This window comes from Sander vitreus, chromosome 4 (assembly GCF_031162955.1).
Source record: "Sander vitreus isolate 19-12246 chromosome 4, sanVit1, whole genome shotgun sequence".
Taxonomy (NCBI): Eukaryota; Metazoa; Chordata; class Actinopteri; order Perciformes; family Percidae; genus Sander; species Sander vitreus.
This window is the reverse complement of record NC_135858.1, coordinates 24908313-24934022: the sequence shown is the minus strand read 5'-3', so window position 1 is coordinate 24934022 and position 25710 is coordinate 24908313. Positions and strand designations below refer to the sequence as shown.

At 39.9% G+C, this 25710-nt stretch overlaps 1 protein-coding gene across 2 annotated transcripts in view; it reads left to right on the top strand.

Moving 5' to 3' along the window:
* The window catches only part of igsf21a (immunoglobin superfamily, member 21a), a 218651-nt gene that overhangs the window by 178935 nt on the left and 14006 nt on the right, over positions 1-25710 (top strand). For both annotated transcript variants that reach the window (XM_078247520.1, XM_078247518.1), the window contains exon 6: positions 18383-18866. In XM_078247520.1, coding sequence (XP_078103646.1) covers positions 18383-18866 — 484 coding nt within the window. The remainder of the gene's footprint in view (positions 1-18382; positions 18867-25710) is intronic.

Below are 25710 nucleotides of genomic sequence, written 5' to 3'. Positions count from 1 at the left end.
GCAAATATCTAAAGCATATGCTCCTGTGTTTGGTGGCATATGAGCTAACGGACGCTGTTAGAGAGCGGTCGCTCGCTGTTTGTTCCCACCGGGTCATTAATCATCGTCCATGGATGTATGGTAATGGACTCCAGACCCTCCAGACCCCTATCTCCTGCAATTATGAGCCTGGTGAGAGGTGAATACAAGGTGAATATGATTTCCGTCTCTCAGGTACTTCCTGGTTGATGGCGTGATGAGTGAGGTTCCCCCCTGTTATGATTTCACAGGGAGCTTTAAGCCCATTAAAGCTCAGCACCGCTGGATACTTTTTCCAGCACTTAATGGAGGCAAAGAGATCCGAAAGGTTTCAGCTGGTCAGTAAGCCTCGACTGTCTCTGTATCAGTGGCCAAGTCACATTGCTGATAATTAGCTTTGTCAGTGACTCAGAAAGCAAATGATCCAAGTCATTGACTTGAGATAAAAACAAAAACGTAAAGACTGTTTGGCCGCTGCATCCACCATTGTACCATTTGCAGATTGCAAGAAAGATATCATTGCTGTAAGATAATTTGGAGGGTTTTGATATTGCCTCAGAATGCAAAGCAATTTTGTGCTGCAAAGACTGTTTACAGTAATTTCAATACAGTAGTTTTAATACTCAAGAATTTTAAGCAGCAATATAAAAGAACAATGTGTTTAATATATGAAAAACCATAATTCTATAATTTCTTACAGTAAATCAATGTTAAATAAAAACCTATCATTTATTCTATTTAAAAATAAATCCAAGACAATGCACAAATTACATATGTGGGGAATTTGGAGCCGTAGAAGTACATGAAAAAATATCAGTATCATAAAAAGCAGATTATATGCAGGGAGAGGCTACGTAAAGCAGATGTAATAGTGTACTAAAGATTGCTTTAGTTAGGGAAATGGTGCAATGAGGAAGTTGAGAATTGTTTTGCAATTGGATCAGGATTTGGAATATTCATTGAAAGAGGCATTGCAAGTACTACAAATGCAACTGAGCACATACACTTATCAGTAAAAGAAAGGTGATATGCTATATTTTAGGATAAGGAAGTTTAACCAAGAATATAAAAGAAAGATCAGTCGTCAACCGCTTATCAGTAAAAGTGTCTGTAATGGACAAAAAGCATTGAATTAACAAAACAATTATGAGCTATGTGGGTTGTCCTTGTTTCAGACACATAAGCCCCTTTCACATAACCTGTTAAAGGCACGAATGTTGCGCTGTTATTCCACCTCACTGTTCCTTATAAAAGGTATGAACATGGAATGGGGGGCAGAGTTGTTCTGTTTTTAACCCGGCAGCAGCATTAGTCACAGAGCTAAATCAACATCTGTTTAAAAGGGACAGTTGGCATGGTGGGAGTGGACCTTTTTGTGTTACACATCACGCCTCTTCCGGAGTACCAGCATACTATCTAAAATAACACACTGGGCCTGCATTATGCTGATTTTGTTTGCTTCAGTGTAAAAAAAAAGCAATGCTGGCATAATGGCAGATCTTCTTTATGGCTGTATTGCAGAATCTCTGTTTAAAAGAGGCTATAGAAACTCATATTGTTAACCTTCATCACAGTAAACGTTTCAGTTTACCATTGAGATCCAGCAGCCAGACAAAAGCAAAAACAAATACATCTACTGGAGCTCTTGGACCGTAATCTTATGGAAATCACTGAATCCAATCTCATCTAAAAAAATAACAAGTCGTGTTTCCTATGTCTTAGATTGTAGATTGGCTCATTTCATTCTAAAGTGGCTTTCTTTTACCAATTCTATTTTACCAGAGAAACAGAAACAACAGTGAAGGTCCTGCACACCCACACATATGTTATTCTGTTTAAACTGGGTGGAGCTAAAGTATGCAGAATGTTTGTTTAAGTCCAAACTTCATACATGGGGTTGGTTTAAAAAAAAGATGTACAAGTTGCTCCACCCTGGCAGATGAAACAAAACTAAGAGGAGAGTCAGATGTTAGTCAAGCACAGTTTGTTCAGTAAACACCCACACAGTCCTAAGAAGAGGTTTAATCAGCCGTTATAAGTGAAAACACCTGCATGAGAACCATGAGTGAAGGATCTTCTTAGTGCTCTCATTGCATGGAAATTATTTGCTAAAATTATATTTAGTCATTACGTGAGCCATAATACTATTGGAGGAAATATACTTGCATATTGTGCCTGGATAATAACTAATTCCAGGATCACTTATTAGCTTCATACTATATCCTACAGGCAAACAGACAAGGTGCTTACACTGGAATGATACAAGATATGAAGTCAAGTCTGCATGATCTAAGGAACTTGAGAAAAGGAGTTACATTGCTTCTGTGTTGATCATGGTCTGTCAAAATTGCCTTGTACTGTTGGTCTAAAGGTTGGGTATTGTTTGTTTTTTTCCGAAACAATACTTTTAAAACGGTGCCGGTGCCTGAACCGATACTTAAAAAAACAAAACAAGAGCACAAAACGACATTAAATAATGGTCTGTTTATTGCAAAGGCCATATGATCAAATTTAAATGATTTATTTAAATGTATTAACAATAACTTATAACAATAAGTTATTATAATAATATACCAGTCAATTGCTGTTAAACGACAAAAAAGAACCACTAGATGGCAGTAGGGTACTTTACAATAATGAGTGCACCATTAGTTTACAAGTTGCAATTAAACGCACCATTAACTGTTGTCGGTGTTGTTTCTCTGAAAACTCAGACAGCGGCAGTGGCCGTGGTGCAGCTAGGCTACATTGTGTCTTAAGCTGCAGACCTGTATGTCCTGGTGTGGAAATCCCTTTGAGGCAAATACAGCCACTCTTTAGACCATTTAGCTGTCAGCATTTCAACCACTAAGCCAGCAACTAGCTACGGTTGCTAGGTGATAGCAACAAATACAGCATTATGATCACGTAGCTGCCCGTTCTATTCGCTTAAACTGGACAAAGTTATAGTTCTACCATGAGTTCTACAAAAAAAATTTAAGAACTGCAAGTGCCTTGGAAAATACTTGTTTTCTTAATTTGCATGTGCTATTCTGGGGATTTAAAAAAAAAAATTATACTTGTTTTTGTAAAAAAAATTAAAAAAAATATAGCTGCAAGCAGCAATGAGGGGGCCAAGCAGTACATTAGCAGGAATGGCGTTGCCATTGCATGAGCAAGCACTCACAGCAACTTTGATGACAATTGGATAAAGAATGGCTGAGATATCAGCTCATTTACCTTGTTACAGTGCCCCTAGAGGCCAAATTACACCAATGTCCTTGTACGTTCTCACAATCAAGTGCCAAGTCCCTGTGCCAAGTTTGGCTTTAGTACATCAAAGCGTTGCTGAGATATGAGCTCACTTTCTTTATTACAGCGCCCCTAGAGGCCAAATGACACCACTTTCCTTGCATGTCCTCACAATCAGCTACCATGTCCCTGTACCAAGTTTGGACTTCATACATCAAAATGTTGCTGAGATATGAGCTCACGTCCTGTGATTATAGCGCCCCCATAGTAGTCTAAGGTCACCAAATTGATTGTGCGTCCTCAGGATGCGGTCCCAAGTCCATGTACCAAGTTTGGTTTCGATACGTGAAAGCATTGCTGAGATATGAGCCTACTTCCTGTGATTATAGCGCCCCCATAGTGGTCAAAAGTCACCAAATTTCTTGAGCCTCCTCCGAATTGGGTCATGAGTCCAAGTATTGAGATTGGTTTTGATATGTGAAAGCCTCCCCGAGATATGAGTTCACTTCCTGTTTAGCGTCGATTGGCTGTGACAGGCAAACACTTTTGAAAATCAATACGCAATGGAATAACTTTTGTGCGGCTTGGTCTGAAGATCATCTGTGCCAAGTTTTGTGAAAATCTGAGAAATTTTGTGACCTGTGAAAACTTTTTAGTGTTTTTGATGAAATCCCATATGGCGGCCGGATCAATTACGTTGACGTCACAAATTGGCATGTGTCGGCCTTATGCTGCGTTCATAGACATCGGAAAAAAAATTCTGAGTGAAAATGTCATAATTCACGTCCCTTCCTGTAGGGAATCAGAGGTGGGAAACTCAGGCTAGATTTTGCTAACCGAGTTTCCCAGTTGGTGACGCGTTGTTGACAACTGACATTTGATGTAGGCGACTTTGGACTTTGGTTCACTGAAAATATTTCAATGACAATAAACTGTTTATTGTGGACAAATGCCTCTGCCAAGAAACATACACAGACATAACATGTTTCAAATTATTCATAAATAGGCCCAAAAAAACAACAACCTCATCCGTGTCTTTTCCCGTTCGACAAACACCTGTCCATGTGCTGTTTCTATGCTTGTATAAGAAAACAAATCTTTTGTTATTGTGACCTCCATGTTTTCACACACCTGATGCTCTAGGCTACGGCCAACCATTTGTGGCAGTCATGCAACAAGTTGTTATGCCAAACGCCAATATAACAGAAGAAGAAGAACACGCATCCCGGCCATGTGAACGCTGGCAGTCGGAAAAAATAACGTAATCACAGGGGCGCTCCCTGTTATTCCCAGGTGGCATGAACGCAGCATACGGACCTCCTACATTATTAACAGACACCGCTAGTAAGTTTTAATTCCAAACACATCAAACGTGATAGGCCAAAACGTAATTTTGGTAATTACAGCGCCCCCTATTGGTGTAAGGTCACCACCTTTCTTGAGCCTCTTCCTAATTGGGCCCTGTACCTATGTACTAAGATTGATGTTGATACGTGAAAGACTTGCCAAGATATGAGTTCACTTCCTGTTTGCCGGCTTTGCCGTCGATTTAAATTGGCTGTGACGGGCAAACACTTTCGAATATCAATACGCAATGGAATAACTTTTCTGAGGCATGGTCTGAAGATCATCTATGGAAAGTTTCCTGAAAATCGGACCTATTTTGTGACCTGTGAAAACTTTTTAGTGTTTTTGATCAAATCCAATATGGCCAGTGTTGGGAAGGATACTTTCAAAATGTATTCCGTTACAGAGTACAGAATACATGCCCAAAAATGTAATTTGTAACGTATTCCGTTACGTTACTCAATTTGAGTAACGTGTTCTGAATACTTGGATTACTTCCACATTGAATTGCATTTTATAAGTAGGAATGCGGCCATCACATACAGCTTACTAAACAGGTCTATTCTGGTGTGTTCTTCTGTTCCAACTGGCTGAATGTGTACCTAAACAAGCAGATAGATGTTTGTATTTGTAGTCCCGAACCGCATACTACAAAAATCTGTGAGCTAATTTTAGCTAACGTTAGCTAACATGTCAAACGGGGCTAGTCTTTCAACGGCTCTGGGGATAGTAAATCAGCATGTAGGAGAATGTAAAGTCGCACGTCAACTATAAAATAGCAAGGTGACCAGTAAAACTACAGCAGACGACTACCCTTGGCTAAAAATAACTTACTTTAAGATGCTTCTTCAGGTTGGAGGTGGAGTAATTTGGACGCTGAAAGGAAGTTGGTTGCTGGCAAGCAGAAGTTGCACTGCAGTGCACAGTTATATTTCGTTCTCCCTTCTCTTTCTTTAATGTGAAATGCTGTTTGAATTTCCAAGATAGAAACACATTCCTGCCCTGGCTCTGTTGTGCCAGTTCCGGCTCCATCTTTACCTCTATCAGTGATCACGCAAATAGCAAATTTTTTCGTTTTCATATTGGGGCTTCTGGGAAATACAAGAAGTTGCGAGAGTGAATAAACCCGTGAAACAGAGAAGTATCATCATATAATCCATTGATTTCAACAATGTAACTGTATTCTAAATACCAACTATTTAAATTGTAACTGTAACGGAATACAGTTACTCATAATTTGTATTCTGAATACATAATGCCGGTACATGTATTCCATTACTCCCCAACACTGAATATGGCGGAAGGTCCAACATGGCGGATATTGACATCATGGGGTGCGTTGAGTCCAGCGTCATCCAAGGATTCCAACTATATCTTTTTGTTCAAAATCGAGCATACGGTTCAACAGTTAATCGCATGGATGCAATGCCAACTTTTATTACAACTAAACTAACTAATTATTATTATTATTATTATTATTAGTTTTATTACAACTTACAACTAACTTAGACCCATTGGTGGTGCTAGACTGCCTGTGGTGCAGACCTAAAACTTGAAAATGAATTATGGGACTGTCCTGAATCAATGTGCCAAATTTCACAACTTTTTACTGTACGGTTCTATAGGCTGCCATAGACAGATGGCAGATGAAAGATGTGTAATAATAAAATAAAGGTAAATAAATAAAGGTAGAATCACCAATGGTGCCTCGCAGCTTTGCTGCTTGGTCCCCAATAAGAGAGAGAGAGAGAGAGAGAGAGAGAGAGAGAGAGAGAGAGAGAGAGAGAGAGAGATCAGGGGTTATTCATAAAACATTCGGGGCTGTAGCCGGGGATGCCCAGGCCTAACGACACCTCTGACTAGCGCCACGTGCAGTGATGCTTCTGTTGCCTCTAATGTCCGTTTCTAAACCTGAGAGAGCAGGGCAGGTATTTAAGAGACAGCGAAATGAGGCACAGAAATCTGCGTTGTCATTCTGTCTGGTAGATACAGGTCGTTTAGGAACCAGGTTTTGGTACCCAACCCTAATCAAAACCCAGTAAACAAACTGACAGGTTTTATGGATAGATTTTACAGTAAAAGTACAGTCTTACTACAGGCTCCCCAGTCCTTCCAACGTCTCTACTCTTTTGAGATCTCATTCTGTGGTCTTTAGTCAGGAGCAGTAGTAAAAGGAAATATTAATTTGTAAATGGCATGGTAAAAAGTGGAGTCCTTCATGAGGTAGAACTTGCTTTCATATTTGTTTTTGGTACATTTGCTATGTTTGGCTGTCTAAATTGTTACTGTTATACGATAGCAAGTTAGCTCTGCAACTTGCGGTAAAATGTTGCCAATTGATTTGTCAAATCTTCTACCAAAGTGGTAGTTGCTATAAAATAATCAAAGATAAATGTAAAACTACTGTCAAAATTAATAACAGGTTGTGGAAAGGCAATTACAAAATAAAAACTAGAACTGCAAGCAGTTATGACGGGGCCCAAGCCACCCACGCCAGTCGCCCCCGACGCCCCGGGGAGTGCGCAAAAGCGGAACCCGAAGCCGGGAGGCAGGGAGGCAAACGTCGGTAAATATCGAAAGGCGCGAGCCTCGATGTCTGCGGTATGCGGTAGGTTGCAAACGTAGCGGTCAACAGTTCACCTCCACGCATATACAGACTACCTTTAACAATGATATACGGATAGGATTGGAGATGAAAAGTTCAACAGACACGTTACCGCGATCAGCTTCGTGGGAAATTAAGAATCAATGCCACGGACATAACTAATCACACTATGACAGACTCTCCACTTAGCACCAACTGCAATGTTTAATTGAAAAATTAATTTAGCCTACTGGCAGTCTGGCACACGCGGGTGCTCAGTATTTTCATCGGCGCCTATAAACGGTGTTGATTTTGGATTGAAAAAGTGAGAGAAAAGAGTTGCATTCATCCACTGTGAAGGTTGTAGAAACTTTGTCAGGTGGCTTAAGAAGTTTGTTTATTGTAAAAAACCAATCGGTCCATCTGGAGATGCTACCTGCCAAATTTCGTGCCGATTGGTCGCACGGTCTAGGAGGAGTTTGAAAAAGTAGGTTTTTCATAAATCGCGATTTTTCACGCATAGAAGTTTAGGCAGAAATGGGCATGGCCTATATCACGTGACTCAGTTGGATCCAGGGAACGCGTGGATGTATAGTTTTTGAATGTACGGTGTGGGAGTTATAGGGCCAAACGCGTTATAGCGCCACCTAGTGGTGGAAGTGGGTCAATTGTTGCGCCTGAGGTCCTTGCGGAGTTCTGGACCATTCCTGAAAATGCCAACCCCCCACTATGTACGGTTTAGGCTGTAGTCAGAGTTTTGGGCGGAGAAGAATAATAAAAATCGGTAGAAAAACAATAGGGTTCTACAGCCCTGCTGTAAGAACGGCATAGCTTTGCTATTGCCCGTTCTTGCAGACTCAGGCTTGGACCCCTAATAAGGCACTAGGCAGGTAGAGTTATTTTTAATCATTATATCGTGTACGTAGTATTACAGTTGACATGATCCTCATTCACTGTAAAGAATGAGCACAAATAAAACATTTAGACTGGTACCATTTGGTCTATGTATGCTGTGGTCCACGGTCATGCTGCATAACAAAACCTCAGTATTAGGTTTGTAAGTATTTGCTTGAATGTTGCTGCTTTGGCCCAGTTGTGTGACTGAAACTTCAAACGGCTCCCTTTGCTTTTTGGAGAAACTCGTTTAGTCTGTGTCGGTGCTGCTGCCCCGGGGCTTGTTGCAAAATGAGCTGTTGTCAGCTCTATTTTCAATGTCATATCATTGCAAGCCTGGTCTCAATAGTGGCTCACAACTTACAAAGAAATTGCCTGGATTTATTGAGCCAGCTAAATATGACCATTCTGTAGTATTTCTTATTTTAAAATTATCTTTGTTTCTAGCTAATCCAAAGTATATTCCACCTTAGTTTTTAAGAGACTGCAATGAATGAATTATTTAATACACTGACTATAAAGATTTTCCTCCATGTGACATGTGTACATAGATTTAGGATAGAACACATTCTGTTTTCTGTCCTACAGCGTGTAATTGTGTGACATATCTTCAGCCCATCACTCACCTTCTCTGCTGCCGAAACTCTGATCCACGCATTCATTACATGCAGAATCAACTACTGCAATAGATGGTTCATTTGCAAAACCCTTAAATTAACTTCAATACATCAAAAACTCTGCTGTCTGTCTCCTCATCCACACCCATACCCGCTCCCGTGACCACATCATCCCCATCCTTCAGAATCGGCACTGGCTCCCTGTTCCCCAACGCATCCAGTTTAAAGTCCTCCTCCTCACCAACAATCCGTCCATAACCAGGCCCCTTCCTACCTCACAGACCTGCTCCACTGCCACAATCCACCGCCACATTTTGATCATCTTTATCAAAATGAGGTTTACAAGGAATACTGAGTGCACATTGAAACATTAATTTACAGGAAGTCATAGATCATGTTTAAACCTTGGTCAGTGTGGGCGGCAGAAACAAGTTGTAAACACATAAAAACACCGGACTGTGAAGCCACAGAGCGGAGTTTGCTTCCCAGGGAAAACAAAAGACCCAGGAAATGCGTGTTACTTGGGAGTGTTTTAATCCAAACCACAATCTTTTTCCTAAACTAAACTAGTGGTTTTGGTGCCTAAACCTAACTTTCGACGCTCACTTTTTGCCTAAACACAACCGTATTGTCCGAAATGACCAGCAGCTCACGGTGCTATGTATCCGGCCACTGTAGCCAGTGTTACGTGACCAGCCAGCGGTTTCCTAGTTTCATATCTTATGTTTTGGTGTCTATAAATTCATATCATAGGGACCCGTTCATGAGAATGCATTGGCTTATTTAAACATCTAGCCGTTACTGAGCAACATTTCCTTCATTTGGAGTTGTTTAGTATTTGTTTCCATCTGATATATGCTAGTCCAATATTCACTCTCTTTTAGCTCTGTTTTGGTCAATACCAACTCCTGAAGTCCTGGGGAAAATATCTGGCTCCACTATGTTCACCAGCTAGTTCCTAACTGTGTCTGTCTGACGTTTGCTGCTGAGCAGGAAGTGTACAGCTGCCTGCTGCGGCCACTGCAGACATAATGAGAGCAGTGAGAGTGAACCGAAACAGTGAAGTTGTGGCAGGACAACTAAACAATGAGATGAAACTCATTGTGAAGAAAGAAACAAAAATCATTATATAAAGAAATTGATTGTACCTGCTTTAAGGATTCATTTTAATAGAAGTTAACCCACATTTTAGGTTCCCAGGGATCAGGAAGTTGTTCTATTTCCTGCTGCAAGAAAACAGCCAAACAGGGTCCTCTCGGGGTAAGCACTGCTTAAAAAGTGGCTGCTGTTATTAGAAAATGAAGAGAAAAATGGTCAGGAAGGACAAAAGCAGCTGATTATGCTGCAGATCAGCAAGAATCCCTTCAAGTAATTAAAAAAACAACAACCGGTGAAGCTGCACAGTGTTTGTGCTGCAAATGATATTTTTATCATCAGATTTTCACATAATTGATATTTTTTATATTTACCTGTCCTATTTACATTTTTTAAATAAATACTGATAAATTAACAGATTTAAAAAATAATAACAATGAGCAGCATTAGAATTGCTCTGTGTTCACTTTCTCTCATTGTAAAAAAGACGTTTACTTTGATCCTTAACAGAGACATACGCTTTGTGTGTTTTGATGAATTCGCTTTGGTCCTCCATAAAGAAAAATATATTCTCTGTTGCTATGCAAAATCCTTTCGTGTCTTTCCAGCATCCATTGTAATGTCTGACACTTATTCTGTCTTAGTGTAGACATTTGAAAGTGTTGAAGTTCATCCAACACTGCTACTGTTGCATGTTATACTAATTTTAAAAGCAGTTTTAGAAGGCTTGTACTTTTCTTTTTGCTCATTATGTATATGTTTTTTGGTTCTTCAGGATTAAGTAAAGAATTTACATGCATATGTGCACAGCCAATAATGTTGAATGGTCAGGTATTTTATTTATTTTTTCAATACGAACACATGATGATGTGTAAATGTATTTGAAATGTGTTCAGCATTTGATAAAAGCAGCAGCCTGATTCCAGACCTCTGAATCACTGCACACATCTCTGATTTGGGTGGAGATTCAAATAGGTCTGCTGTTGCACTCATTGACAGCTGTGCCCCCCCAACATAAGCACGGGGTCATCATTGATGTGAAAAATGTGAAAGGGCTGCTATAGCAACCGCTACCACAGCTTCCATGTCAACTAAAGAATGTCATTGGTGGAACAAATGCATCACTCACTATTGAATGGTTAGGTCAACACAAAATAAATCAAATACAGTTCTAAAGATACTATAATCACAAATGTTTTAATGTAGCATAAAGCATTGAAAAGTTCATTGTTGCTATGCTTACTTTCTGTCTAGGGTAGGGCTGGGTATTGTTAAAAAAAAATTGATACCAATACCGTGACTTCGATACCGGTTCGTAAACAATACTTCAATCCCAATTTTATAAAACAAAAAGAAATTACAAAATTTTAGGTCGGTGCCTAAAAAGTATTGCATGCCGTACCCAGCCCTAGATGAGGGTGATATGCGTGCTGATTTGAGGTGTTGTGCTGTTTGATTTTAAAAAACATGCATTGTCAATGGATGAATGCGATCCTATCCAAAGCTGCATTATCATGGACTGCATTCAGTGAACATGCCTCATACTATCTATCCTCTGCAGATGTCACCAAAATAATGAAGTTGCTCATGTTTTATCCTGGCATCCTTGCATCATAAAACTTAATGCTACTTTAGTCACATGGGTGCCCAGCAGAGTAAGATGGCAGTGTATTTTCTATCCTATGAATGTACTGTGATATACAGTAGATTCCCCATATGTACATAATCATGCTGTGCACAGCTTAGTTGTATTGCATCATCACATAAATTCTTTGTCTTGAGTTTGTTCATATCTTTTTCAAAAGATGTTACTTCCTAACACTTTTTGGAGACACCCAAATGCCAAATTCCCCCAGTGCAGCTTTGAGAGAGAGCTGAATAGTGAAAGTGAAATTGTCTGATATTATGTTCTGAGATCTGTCAGCATCTGATGTCACTAAAGCAATCTGGTGAGATATTAATAATAGCTTCCCAGTGCCACACATTAGAACATCCTCAGAGCACAAGCAAGCACTGATTGAAAAGAAGAAAGATAATGACAGTTAATAACAAGAAGGAAAGCTGATTAAGGCATGGCCAGGATCCTTCTCTCTGCCTCTCTCCTCTTTTTCTCTCCCCCTTTCTCTTGCTTCTCCTCTCTCATTGAATCATTGTGTCACCATGAAAATTACCACCTTGTCCTTCTGCCACCGCCATGATTAATTGCAGCAACATAAAGGTGTATATGGACCAATGCATTATTGTTATATTTTCAAATTTGAGATGTTGGTGGGGGAGGAGGAGGGTGAGTTTTGGCACTGTACAGAGTGCAGGTGCTTTCAACACTGCCTATTCATAGAAAAATGCAAAACCCTTCTCATGCCATTCCAGCTTAATTTTACCACTGCCATGGCATAGTGAATGGGCTACTGCTTAGAATTACATCTCGCTTGTTTCTGTGCTAATTCATTTCAGAATGAAGTAAGTGGTTTGTGTATGGTCTCATTGTCTGCACATAGTGGACTATGAAGTATTTGGGGATTTATAACAGAGGCGTGATTGATAATCACTTTATTCCGTGCAGTAACACTGTCTGTAAGAGAACAATACGACAGCAATGCCAGAAACACACCAAAATCCCCTTTTACATGAGAGCAAGCACTTTTTTCCAAGTACTACTGAAGCTAAATGTATTACCTAACAAGCCAGTGTGTTGATTGAAGACAATATAGCTATTTTGTACATTCTAATGCATGCTTGCCAGTAAGATGTACAATTTCTAATTTCCTGAGAGGATATGTTTGGCATTTTCAAGATTCAAATTCAGTATTCCCAGCCATCTTAAAGGACAAGAAATGCACAATGTACCGCTCAATAAGGAGTTTACTTGATTGTACGACATGAAAAAACATAATGGATGCGGGGTAATCACATGAAAGGCGACTCCTTAAAAGCTGTACCCAACAAAAGTACTCATGTCACTTGGTGAAATGCAACCATTTATTGGAGACATGTATCACAGTGAGAGACATCCTCTGTGGTATTTTGGCAGCTTTATAATCACTTGTGGAAAATGAATCAGTGTTTGCTCTCCCATTTGAACGGACTGAAAGTAGTGAGGCGTTCGCTGTTATCTCTGCCTGTCAAACAAGGAAATGTGGGAAATTAGATTTTAGCAAATTAGTAGATAGCTTAAAGTAACACAGACCAAGTCAACCATGATGATAGATGTCCCCCTAATTATGCTTAGATGAATTGTGGATTGATTCATATTAAAATATTTGAAGATCAGGGTCCTGGTGCCTTATTTTGTTTGGCCAAATGACATGTAGTGTGGCCAGGGACATTTGCCACGCATCTCTCTTAATTCCCTCTTATTTGGCTGCTGTAAGCATGTGTAGTATACGTTCAGAAATATCATCAAAGTAATTTCACAAGATGTCAAATCATGGCCTTGCATTCCACTCAGACAGATCGTTTTTATCGCCAAGTCACCATTTGTTAGCATTTAATTGAATAGTGTCTTTAAAGTTGGCAGTTGTGAGCCTGATATATTTAACTGTAAAGTCAAAGTGCTTACATTTAACTCAATTATAACAATGGTCATTGTCAGAGTTCTACTAAAGCTGACATTCTGCTGATTGGCATTCGACTTAACATGTTTCCCTTGTGTCTTACAGCATTTGCTGACTACATTGCTGGTGCATCAGTCACAAACACTGCAAAAAATAAGCAATGAATCGAGGGAAAAAGTCTCAAAAATGAGGATGACATTTGTTTAACACTTTAAAAAAAATGCCTTGACAAAGAGGAAGAGTGGTCGCAAATCACAATCAATGACAAAGACACTTAACAGGATATTCAACAAACAACATTACAAACAAGTTCCCTCAACCCCAATAATCTATTTATAACTGTCTGCATTTCCATATTCCTATACTATGTGTGATCTGCTTCAATGAAAGGGGAAATAAAAAAGGAGCAGAACTGCAGGATAATGAAATAACCGAAATAACACTTCTCTCCCTGCAGCTACATATCTGTTATCCCATTCATTCACGTCTTTGATGAAACATTAATTGATTCCCTTTCTTATACCTCAAGCAGATAGGTGCCAAAGAAAGATACTTAGTCATGGTCGGATCACATGAATAGGTAAACTGATGATATTTTGCTGGAGGTAACACCTCAATGAAGGTATTAGTTTTGACTCTTTCAGAGCACACGCAACACACGGCTCTATGCACTATGTTAAGTCATGTGGATGTTTAATCAATACTTCTTTTATGCGTATAAATGAACTTCTCTGCTAATGTTTATAGAAACAAATCAGTTATCCAGCCTTACAGAATTAATTCCCTATTATACCAATCTATAGCCAACACAGGTGTTATTGTGTACCCACACAATGTTGTCCAACAAAAGCTACCGAACAGGTGCATGGATCGTTCTAATCCACGCTGCTCACCCTCCACCTGCTGTGATAATTAATGAGGTGTTTTAATACACAGTGAAAAAGCTTATTCTCTTTGCAAGTTATCGAGTTGCTGTAGGAGTTAGCAGCAGATGCAATGGGGTCATTTCGGAGCTGAGGTTGATGTTTCTACTTCCCATTCCGCTATTGGATTTTAAGCTCTGGCTCTACAGAGCACATTAGGTGAATGCAGATGGGTATTGAACACTTCCAAATGATAACATTCAACACAGGGCTAATCCGTGGAACTTTATTCGTAAATTAGCCTTATGTGCTATAATGGGCTACAATCAATACACTTGGGTTCATTTACACATTTAGAGCAGAGGTTCTCAATCTTTTTTCAGCTAAGGACCACTTACAAGACAAAGAATATACCGGGGACCCCCTCATGTATGTCCCTTGGAATTGTTTGAAGTAGCCTATTTTTCACACACAGTCTTAGTTTTGTGAAAGAACAACACACGAGAAATGTATTAGAAAGATATTAGACATGTGTTAAACATTTACATGTTTAATACACAAGAAACATATACATGTTTAATACGTGGCTAATATATTTGATCAGTGTTTTAAAACGCATTTGCAGATTATTAGATTAGTAGATTTGCTAGATTAATAAATAATATATGAACTATTATAGAATTATTTTAATAAAAATGTAAGTATTATTCGTTGAACTATACAAATAAATCCACATTTTTCTATCATGGCAGAGGGCCACGGACTTTAAGGATCACTCATTTACCAAAACCAAAGGTTCAAGTGGATGCCATAGACGTAGAAAATAAATGCCATATATGAAGAAATTTTATGTTTTTATGTACAGGACATGTATGACATCAAGTTTATTATCTTACCAATGGGCATGATTCTAGAGAAGTGAAAGCGTATAAGAATACTTGACACAACCTGCACCTTACCTGCCACTTAGCTAATTTGAAATGAACATATATGTGGAGCAGAGAGTAATAACTTATCTCTTGTGTGTGTGTGTGTGTGTGTGTGTGTGTGTGTGTGTGTGTGTGTGTGTGTGTGTGTGTGTGTGTGTGTGTGTGCGTGTGCATGTGTGTTGGACCTTAGTAACACCCTTTTAAGGGGCTTTGTATTTTTACATTTACATAACAAGATCTTATAGTGTGTGTGCACTAATTAAAAACTAAGGTTGTACTTGTAGGCATAGTCATTAGTCATCTTTCAAGAACAGATTGCACTGATGTTAGATTTTAGAATGCCTCCTTCCATCCACTTCAAGTATTCAAATGTTGTTCTCTTCTAATGAAACATTTTAATTTAACTTCATTAAAATTTATTGAAATGATTAAGGAGGGCTTTTCATCAACCTCTACAGCCACAGCCCAAAATGAACAAACGTACTTAGAGAAAAACAGTTGAAAAGCGTGTTTGAACTTACCTCTGTACTAAAAATGTAGAGCAGGTAGATGGGGCCATATAGCAACTCTAGGCTAGGTAGGAGCAGCAGGATGTTTTGAGGACAAGTAGTTCAAGTTTGTTTTTGTTTTATTATTTTTAATCCATGGTACTGACAATAACCAGTACTGCAGAACGCCTTTTGAGCAAGGGCACTTAGCCCATGTGTACCAGCCTGCTCTGATGTCAGGCATTAGAAACTTTTTAGAGTTGGCTATAAATACTGTGATACAACCCAGCAGCCCAACACAGCTTGTAATATAATAATGTGGCATCTGTCTTAGATAACATAACCTCAGCATCAAGGGGGTCCACACAGACAGCCCCCATTTATCAGGGTTTTAAAACATATTGCTAAAATAAAGGTTACATTGAATGAAACTTAGAACACTTACAAATTATTAACCAGGCTTTGTACATTTCAAATAAAACTCCTCATTTGTAAATGAATTCTGTACAGTGAAATTTAAAATACTATGTATGTGCCCGCTGCACTTTTTCAGATAGCAGTATTGAACCCCTTCACTTTTTACAGTCTAGTTTATAATGTTATACATGTCATGCTCTCATTCAAACCGATTTAAGCAACCTGCCAGCAGCTCAGCACAAACCCCCAAAATTACAGATAATCTCAAAGATTATTAGCTAGAAATAGAAAATGGCATTGTTGAATCTCTGTGTTATTTCTCACATCACATATCAAACAAGCACTCAGTCCACCACTGTGCTTCTTCAGTCAACACATTCATCTAAGTATGTTTGGCTGGACCGCAGAGGCCAGCCCCAGGACCTGGATATTCTGTCACTGAGTCACTGAGTAATGAAGATTCACCTTTGGCCATTGCAAAGCTCCTTATTCATCGTGTTTCAGGCAGGCTTTAGCGATGTGTTCATCGCGCATGTTATATCGCGATGACGATGAAAACACTATCGCACTACTTATGAACATTTAATATCTATATTTACATTACAGACACAACCCCTGAGTATCCCTGTAACAATTTGTCCAGAAATAAGCATAGTGACCATACACGGTTCAGCCATATATTAGGTTTTGACCTAGTCTTGTGATTTTTTGGAAATCATTTATTGTGTCTGTATCTCAGCAGGAACAGCTGCCCTAACAGGTGCTGTGTGTGTATGTGCGTGTGTGTTATTGTTAAACTATATTCATGGGGTCCAAAAACCGGGAATACAGTATACTTGTGGGGTCCGGACAGCTTTGTGGGGCCAAAATGCTGGACCCCACAACTTTAAAGGGCTGTTTGAGAGTTAAGACTTGGTTTTAGGATTAGGGTTAGAATTATGTTAGGGTTAGGGTAAGGGTTATGGTTAGGCATTTAGTTGTGATGGTTAAGGTTATAGGGTAAGGGGCTAGGGAATGTCATGTCAATGACGGTCCCCACAAAGATAGTGAAACGCAATGTGTGTGTGTGTGTGTGTGTGTGTGTGTGTGTGTGTGTGTGTGTGTGTGTGTGAGTCATTTTTTTATTTCTGATATATCTCCAAAAGTAAAAGAGATAAAACATACATATACACAGAAAATGCATATTACTCCCAACTGTACACATTTTTGCTTTATTGCACCACCTTTATTATTTTTGCCCAAATAAACTTAATCAGTGTGATGGTGTGAACTGGGAACTGTCCAACATACCATCATTACCTTAAGTAAAAGTAGCTTTCTTTTAAAAAAAGGTGTCTGTGACAACTTTGTATTTGAAAGCCTTGTTATTCATTAAAAAGTTTTATATTTAATGCATATTTTTCAATTTTCAAATTGCTTTGAGGAGTAGGGCAGATGTCAGGACACTATTAGTGCAAATTTGATCTAAATCCAAGCAAAGGGTGAAAGATTACACAAGTGATTTTAATCTGCACGTTTTTTGGGGGGATGAGTCAATATATTGATCAGTTTTAGCACTTTTTGCTGTATAAAATATCTTGTGCTACGACCATCCATTTCATGAAGGGGTTACATCAATATTATGAAAAAAAGTGTCGATACAATTTTATTTCAATGCTAATATCTGGAGGTTATGTGCTGAAATGGGAGCATGAATTTCCTGTCAGGGGATTAGGCCCCCTGGAGATGTTAATGAAAATGGAGACGAAACTACTGTAGGTTAGTATTGGAGAAAAAACATGTAATGTAAAAGATGTCACACAAGAGACAAAACATTACAGAGCATTTCTGTGTCTTTCAGCTCATTGTTTTGGTTTTACACCTTTACTGTTTTGGTTCACTTTGGTTGACTGCTTTCATCAACCTCATTTCCCGCTGCAGAAGGCAGCTGTTCCGTTAAACTTCGCTGTACACTACTCACCAAAACGAAGACAGACAAAGTTAGCGACTAGCTAGTGAACATAGCAATGTATTTAGCATCTGAAGAGTCGGATATTTTCCTCAGAAGTTGATGGAAACTAAAACAGAGCTGAAAGAAGAATATTGGACTTGCATTCACCAGTTGGCCAGAAACGGGACTTCAAATGAATACAAATTTGTCTCTGTGCCTGCTGGATGTAAAAGGGTTAGGGTTATTCACACTTTATCAATATCAACTTTATCGTAAGAATGCTGTGCATTCTTTGTTCTTTTCTGCTAGAGTTCAGTAGAAAATATAATATGTCTTGACATCTCTTGTCCCCTCTCTTTTTTTCTCCTCTCTGTCTACTTCTCACTCTATTTCCATACTCCTTGCCCTGTCTTAGGTGTACTTCAAGCGTGATGGGGAGCTGATAGAGGTGATCGCCTACACTCAATCCTCCAGCGAGCAGGGTGGCGGCTCAGCGGGGGTAAGAGGAGCCAGGCCGCTCATCAGCAGGGACCTGGATGACACTAAACTGCAGCGTTCTCTCTCCCTTCTGGACCCCGAAGGGCGGGCGCCTCTGCCCCGTCCGTACACAGAGAGCACCCAGCATGTCCACACTCAAGGCCAGCAGGCTAACGAACCCAGCCCTGCCACAGAGGTCATCCCAGAGACAGTGGTGAGCCGGGAATTCCCCCGCTGGGTGCACAGCACAGACCCTCTCTACTACTTCAGCCACACTCACATCCCACAGAGTGACGGCTCTGTGGTGGTGCAGGCCCGACTCACCTGGACCCTCAACCCTCAGCTGGATAACGATGCCCTGTTCAGCTGCGAAGTCAAGCACCCAGCACTGTCCATGCCCATGCAGACAGAGGTCACTCTAGGTGAGTAGGATGCAGACTAACTTATTGTTTTTGCATTCTTATTCCCCCCCACCACCTTTTTCTCATCTGTCCTCTACTCCTCCTCCCACTCCACTCACACACACACACACACTTTTCTCATTTCTTCTCACTTTAAATCTCCGGTTGTCTCCTTGTATCCTCTTTCCGTACTTGGAAACCGACTGGGCCCCCTTATGTGTCCCTTGCAAATGTACTCCGAACAACACTGATTTTCATTTGATGTCGCTTAATTGCGTTACAGCTGAGCAGATTGCGAGTTTAGCGGCAAATGCAAAACTCCAAGTGACTGACAGGGCAATTCATCGAGCTGTCTGTTGCTATATTGAGTTAACTCAGTACTGTTATTGAAAAAGTCGACCTGAATTAGAGAAGTCAAATGAGAATTTAGACACGCTGACCAATGTTGTATCATTGGCAAGGCGATCTCCGAGATGCTGCCCTGCTTCGAACGTCAATGAGCACCTCCCTTAAGCTCTTCGGTCTCACATTTTACTTTTTGTTAGCCTCTAAATTTCATCACTATTTGAAGGAGAGCAGCGAAGGAGAAAGGAGAGGAAAAGCTGTGGGATTAGTTGTTTGTTCATCTGCAAACTATGAAAGCAGAAGATGTAGTGATGCAGACCCTGCATTCTCGAAACAGAAGTCATACTTCAAGAGAAAACTTAGCATGAAGTTTTAATAGTGTGTGATCTGAGAGAGACACACACACACACACACACATACACACACACTCTCATTTTTTGTAATCTAAAAACAAAGATGGCTTCCAGCGCATCCAATTAACACTTCAAAGGCAATACGTTGGCCTTGGTTCTCCTGGAGACAAGCCACACAATCCTGACATGATAAACTGAGACATTATCTTCCGTGAGATGCTCGCAATGGTTGAAGGCAGAAAGAGAATCTGAATGAGGAGACTGTGGCTGGCACATATTTGCTTGCTGCATTGTGTCAGTATTTTATCTCACATCACCACCTTCCATGTAATTAAATGTATCCCTCTTACTATGCTGGTGAGCAGCTGTGGTCACTTGTGAGTGAATGTATAGAAACTGTCATTATTACCCAGAAGTGGAAACTCTTAAATAGATTTTAGAAATGACATTTAGAGATTTAAAATCTCCCGTAAACAAGGCACGCCACTGCTTCCTCTAGCCATAAATGTGGTCCGTTGTTATAAAGGAAGATCTATGATACATAATCCGAAACATAATCAGTACATTTGAGTGACTGAGTTGAAGTCAATACTACACAGTAAAGCTTGCTCACCTTATTTGTCCCAAGTAGCAGCTAGATGTTTTGGAAATTAGTAAAACGCATTGTATGACACTCCTTGGATCTGAATCTGGTCGATTGAATAATGATGTTGCAGCAGGTTGAAGTATCCATTTGTCCAGCTTTCTTTTAATTGTGCACTCACATATTGTTGCTTGAGAATTTTTTTCGATTTTTGGGTTCATTTGAATTCTTCTCTATTTGTGTGCCAAGAACATTTCCTGCCAGAATCCATATACAGTGGGGAGAACAAGTATTTGATACACTGCCGATTTTACAGGTTTTCCTACTTAAAAAGCATGTAGAGGTCTGTAATTTTTATCATAGGTACACTTCAACTGTGAGAGACGGAATTTAAAACAAAAATCCAGAAAATCACATTGTATGATTTTTAAATAATTAATTTGCATTTTATTGCATTACATAAGTATTTGATCACCTACCAACCAGTAAGAATTCTGGCTCTCACAGACCTGTTAGTTTTTCTTGAAGAAGCCCTCCTGTTCTCCATTCATTACCTGTATTAACTGCACCTGTTTGAACTTGTTTCCTGTATAAAAGACACCCGTCTACACACTCAAACAGACTCCAACCTCTCCACAGTGGCCAAGACCAGAGAGCTGTGTAAGGACATCAGGGATAAAATTGTAGACCTGCACAAGGCTGGGATGGGCTACAGGACAATAGGCAAGCAGCTTGGTGAGAAGGCAACAACTGTTGGTGCAATTATTAGAAAATGGAAGAAGTTTAAGATGACGGTCAATCTCCCTCGGTCTGGGGCTTCATGCAAGATCTCACCTCGTGGGGCATCAATGATCATGAGGAAGGTGAGGGATCAGCCCTGAACTACACGGAAGGACCTGGTCAATGACCTGAAGAGAGCTGGGACCACAGTCTCAAAGAAAACCATTAGTAACACACTACGCCGTCATGGATTAAAATCCTGCAGCGCACGCAAGGTCCCCCTGCTCAAGCCAGCGCATGTCCAGCCCCGTCTGAAGTTTGCCAATGACCATCTGGATGATCCAGAGGAGAAATGGGAGAAGGTCATGTGGTCTGATGAGACAAAAATAGAGCTTTTTGGTCTAAACTCCACTCGCCGTGTTTGGAGGTGGCACGGCACGGCTCCGTAAGAAGCATCTCAGTGTCCTGGAGTGGCCTAGCCAGTCTCCAGACCTGAACCCAATAGAAATTCTTTGGAGGGAGCTGAAGGATCTGGAGAAGGTCTGTATGGAGGAGTGGGCCAAAATCCCTGCTGCAGTGTGTGCAAACATGGTCAAGAACTACAGGAAATGTATGATCTCTGTAATTGCAAACAAATGTTTCTGTACCAAATATTAAGTTCTGCTTTTCTGATGTATCAAATACTTAAAATTAAATTAAGAAAATTAATTACTTAAAAATCATACAATGTGATTTTCTGGATTTTTGTTTTAGATTCCGTCACTCACAGTTGAAGAGTACCTATGATAACAATTACAGACTTCTACATTGTTGTAAGTGGGAAAACCTGCAAAATCGGCAGTGTATGAAATACTTCTTCTCCCCACTGTACATATCTGGGTAAATAGGGTGAATCTACAGGGTCTCAATTAGTGAGGAAGGGACACTCCTTTCTGTTGTACCTTTTGGATCAATAGGTTTTCAGCTAACACTGACAAGAGCAGTGTGCATTTTAGATAGGAATCTAGTGGAGAACAGCTTAAAGGACTAGGCTGGCATGATATGTTTTTTATACCCGACAGATGCCATGAAAGATCAAACCCCCACTCTGCCTGTGACACTCAGCCCAAAGCCCTTTGGTTCCTACTGAAGACATAAATATTTCAAACTACATTGTGTAAGAATGTCTCCCATCTAGCGGTGAAATTGTATATGACAACCAACTGAATGTTACTTTCTAGCCCCTTCTATTCCAAGCGCGTTTTAACTCCTACGGTGGCCGTGTTATTCCAAGAAGTACGACTTTGTCCGTGAGTGTTCCTTCCAGTGTAATAATAGTTGTACGTTTTTGTTATTTTGGTACCATTTCATTGCTAACATCAGCTATCAGGTTCCCAAACGTATGCAAGCTAATGTTAGTAAAGTATCAGTGCTATCGTTATTCTGTATAGTGTACGAGATTAATAGTGTAAGGCAATGTTCACAATGTTGGAGAGAAGCAACGGAGGTTTGTGTTTTTTAATATATTTCTCTGAGAGGTATGAACAATGTCAATAAAAACCGAAATTAGCTCTTAGTATCTCTATCGTTTACACGCAGCTGTTCTAGCTGTAGCTAGTCTGTGTTACAACTGCACATGACCCGACACATATGATTACATTTATGTTACAAGGTAGACAATCCTTTTTCATCATTGACGCGAGGAAAAGTATCCTAGACGTTCTAGTGTTATGCACAACCATGCTATAGTTAGCCAAGCAACTATAAAACTTTGAATTTACACAAATAGGCATAATTACCTTTTGAGAAGAAAGCAGGCAACTTCTGCATCCCTTTTAAAATCCTTGCTCCTCATGAGCTCTTTCCATCTTGGAAAAGCCACTCCAATATTAACTTTGGTCTTGTTGCTTTGCCTGTCGCGTTGTCATTTTAATTCTCTTTTTAACTTCCTTGGTGACTCCGTTACATGTCCTCGAGAATAAGTGTGATCCTCCATCTTCAACAGGCTTTCAAATCTGCCTGCAGTCGTGAGTAATCTTCTCCTCCTCCCTGGCATTCGTCACAGTGCCACTGAGTGTAAAAGCGCGAAAGGCGGAGGTATGTCCCTCTTTGGCTAATGTATTTTAAAGATTTAAAGATTTGAGCGACTCGCTCGTATGTATTCTGAATGATGCTGAATGGCAGATTCTACCCGTACGAAAATACTTGGATTAGTTGGTGGAAGTAATTACACATGAATGAGCACATATTTGTGAAAGAACAAAGGGTTTTTTGCTAAGAATCAACTCAAAAAATTACACAATGGAGCTTTAAAAATGGTTCACATATATATAGTTTCATTTTTAAGAAAGGTTGGGTATTTTACCACGTCAGCTGGGCACTTTGTGTGTTTTGAGCAAACATTATTCAAACAAGATACATTGTGCATTTGTTTGGGACTATTTTCTGCTGTGAAAAAAAAATACACATTTGTGGCACTAGTGAGAATTTGTCAGCAAAATGAGGTATGTTAACTTGACGCACCTTATGGTTTGTTACACAGAACCATCCAATAAGTCGTCATTGGAAGCTGTTTGGAAAAGGGCAGGGATGGCATTTTTACAAAAATACCTGGCAGGTGATTGGATGAACCATCTGTCTATCAAACTCTTGCTGAAGCCAGTTGGAAGAAAAGCGAAAAATCTTTTCTGTTTAGAAAAGCCTTCAGTGCTGTTCTTTGCTCTTCTTTCAATGAAGAAATACTGTCAAGTTATGATGTGACTAGTCCATATCCACGTAGTTCCATTTCTGGGATTGCTCAGGTGCCGCCGGAAATTCCGCTGGATGGCCCTCATTTCGGCCAGATGGCCGTTACCTTCCGCTTTCTTTGTGTTGGCATTTTAAACTCTGGTGGATTTATGAGGACTACGGTTAACTGCTCCTCACATCTCTGCAGGGTAAATCCATACAGCTAGCTAGACTATTTTTTTTTCCAATCTGAGTTATCTGTTGCACGACTAAAACAACCTTTGAACGTACACATGTTCCACCAAAACAAGTTCCTTCCAGAGGCTATTTTGCAGAGGCACCGTGGCTCCGCTCAGCGCTTAGCCATGACGATTGTGATTGGTTTAAAGAAATGTCAATGAACAAGAGCACGTTTTTCTCCCATCCATGCTGTGTGGACTAGCCAGACCCTCGTTCGCAGTGCTGTGGAGGAAGAGCTAGCAATGCAAGACTATGATATGATTGATGCTATTGCAGTATTTATGCTACGCTAACCTCTTTAGGAGCCGCCATTGCCTCTCCGTGATGTCACACACTTAAACCACGCCACCTCACAAGATGCTGATTGGTCGGGCCATGGTGTCTCAGACACAAACACATTAACTGAGGCCTGACAAGATAGATTTTCGTGTGATCTTGTGATCCCGCAATTCTCACGTGATCTTGCGATATTGCGAGAATCCAGTTGCCGTGCAAGATAAAGTGCATGTTGTATTGACTCAAAAAAGTAATAAAGGACCATTTCACCCATTGCAACAGTGTGGCTCGTCGTTTTGAATAGTTTTACACACTACTTGTTAGTATGATCAATATATATATATATTTTTTTGTCTTTTCATGAAATGTGTTGATCTTAGGTAAAATATCAAATATTGCCAGCCTTATCCTTTAAACCACTTAATCTTTTTGAACAGAGTAGAGGATCTGGTGTCTAAAAAAGCAGTTTGGCCCTTATTTAAACACCAATTGTCGCAATTGGTATTGTCACTTTTTTTCAAATGGGAATATCTCATACCAGAAATTCATCTTTTAAAGTGTAATAACTGTCACTGATATATCCCAAGTGGATTGAAATATTGTAGACGATTACATGCAAGATGGAGACAGCCGCATCAGTTGAAGGTATAATGGCACGAGCTGTCTTCTCCAGACAAAGTATTGCAGTAAAGATCTCTTTGCCTCTCTCACATGTTGATGATAAAACAGATGACACACCCTGGGGGGAATGGGCCCTGTGAAACTCTTGCTAAATGTCAAAGGTGCTAATATTTTGACAAGCCTTTCTCTCTGCTGTGTTTGAAGGCATTAACTTATCAATACCTTTGTTCTTTTAAAAAGATGGAAGGAGCATCGCCAGACTTTTTTTTTCCCCCACCACCTACAGAAAAGAGAACAGAAAAGAGAATAGAAATTGTGCGTTTGTTGATTTTAATTGGAGCATACTTGAAATTCAAAGCATTCACATACCTGCTTTGGGCTTGATCCATCATGGAATGGAATATAAAAGGTAATATAAAAAGGTAATAGGGTTGAAATTCAGGTCGCAGGTTGTCTACAATGGAAATTTGATTTGGCTCATATTGTTGACAAAACGGCATACTGTTTAACTCAAATTGAATGTGACTGTGTAAAACAGCTCACCACAATGATTCCCATCACTTACATACCCTATTCATTTATATTATGCAGCCATAACTGGATAATTGCACTCAGTATCTGTCTTAGTGTATATATATACACACACACACACACACACACACACACACACACTCTTGGTTCTCTCAGGTGTGTTTGGTCAGGAAATGAAAAGGAGGTATTTGCAGTGCCCATAAGTAATAAATATTTCAGAGATTTAATACTGCCACATGAAATGGAAGGACAGTCTGACAATCGACCAATGTTGTATTGCACTTCATGAATATTCATGAGTGGCTCCGTGCTCGCCATACAAATTGACCTAAAACTGGCGCCAGGCCTTGGGAGTCTGAAAAAGTGCTACACCTCTATAAGATCACGGAACTGGCTCATTCTGCACGCCTGGATTGTATTCATGAACACAGTGCATCTTAATAATTAAAATAGGTTCTCTACTTTGGATTTAGATGAGCTAAGGTGTTTA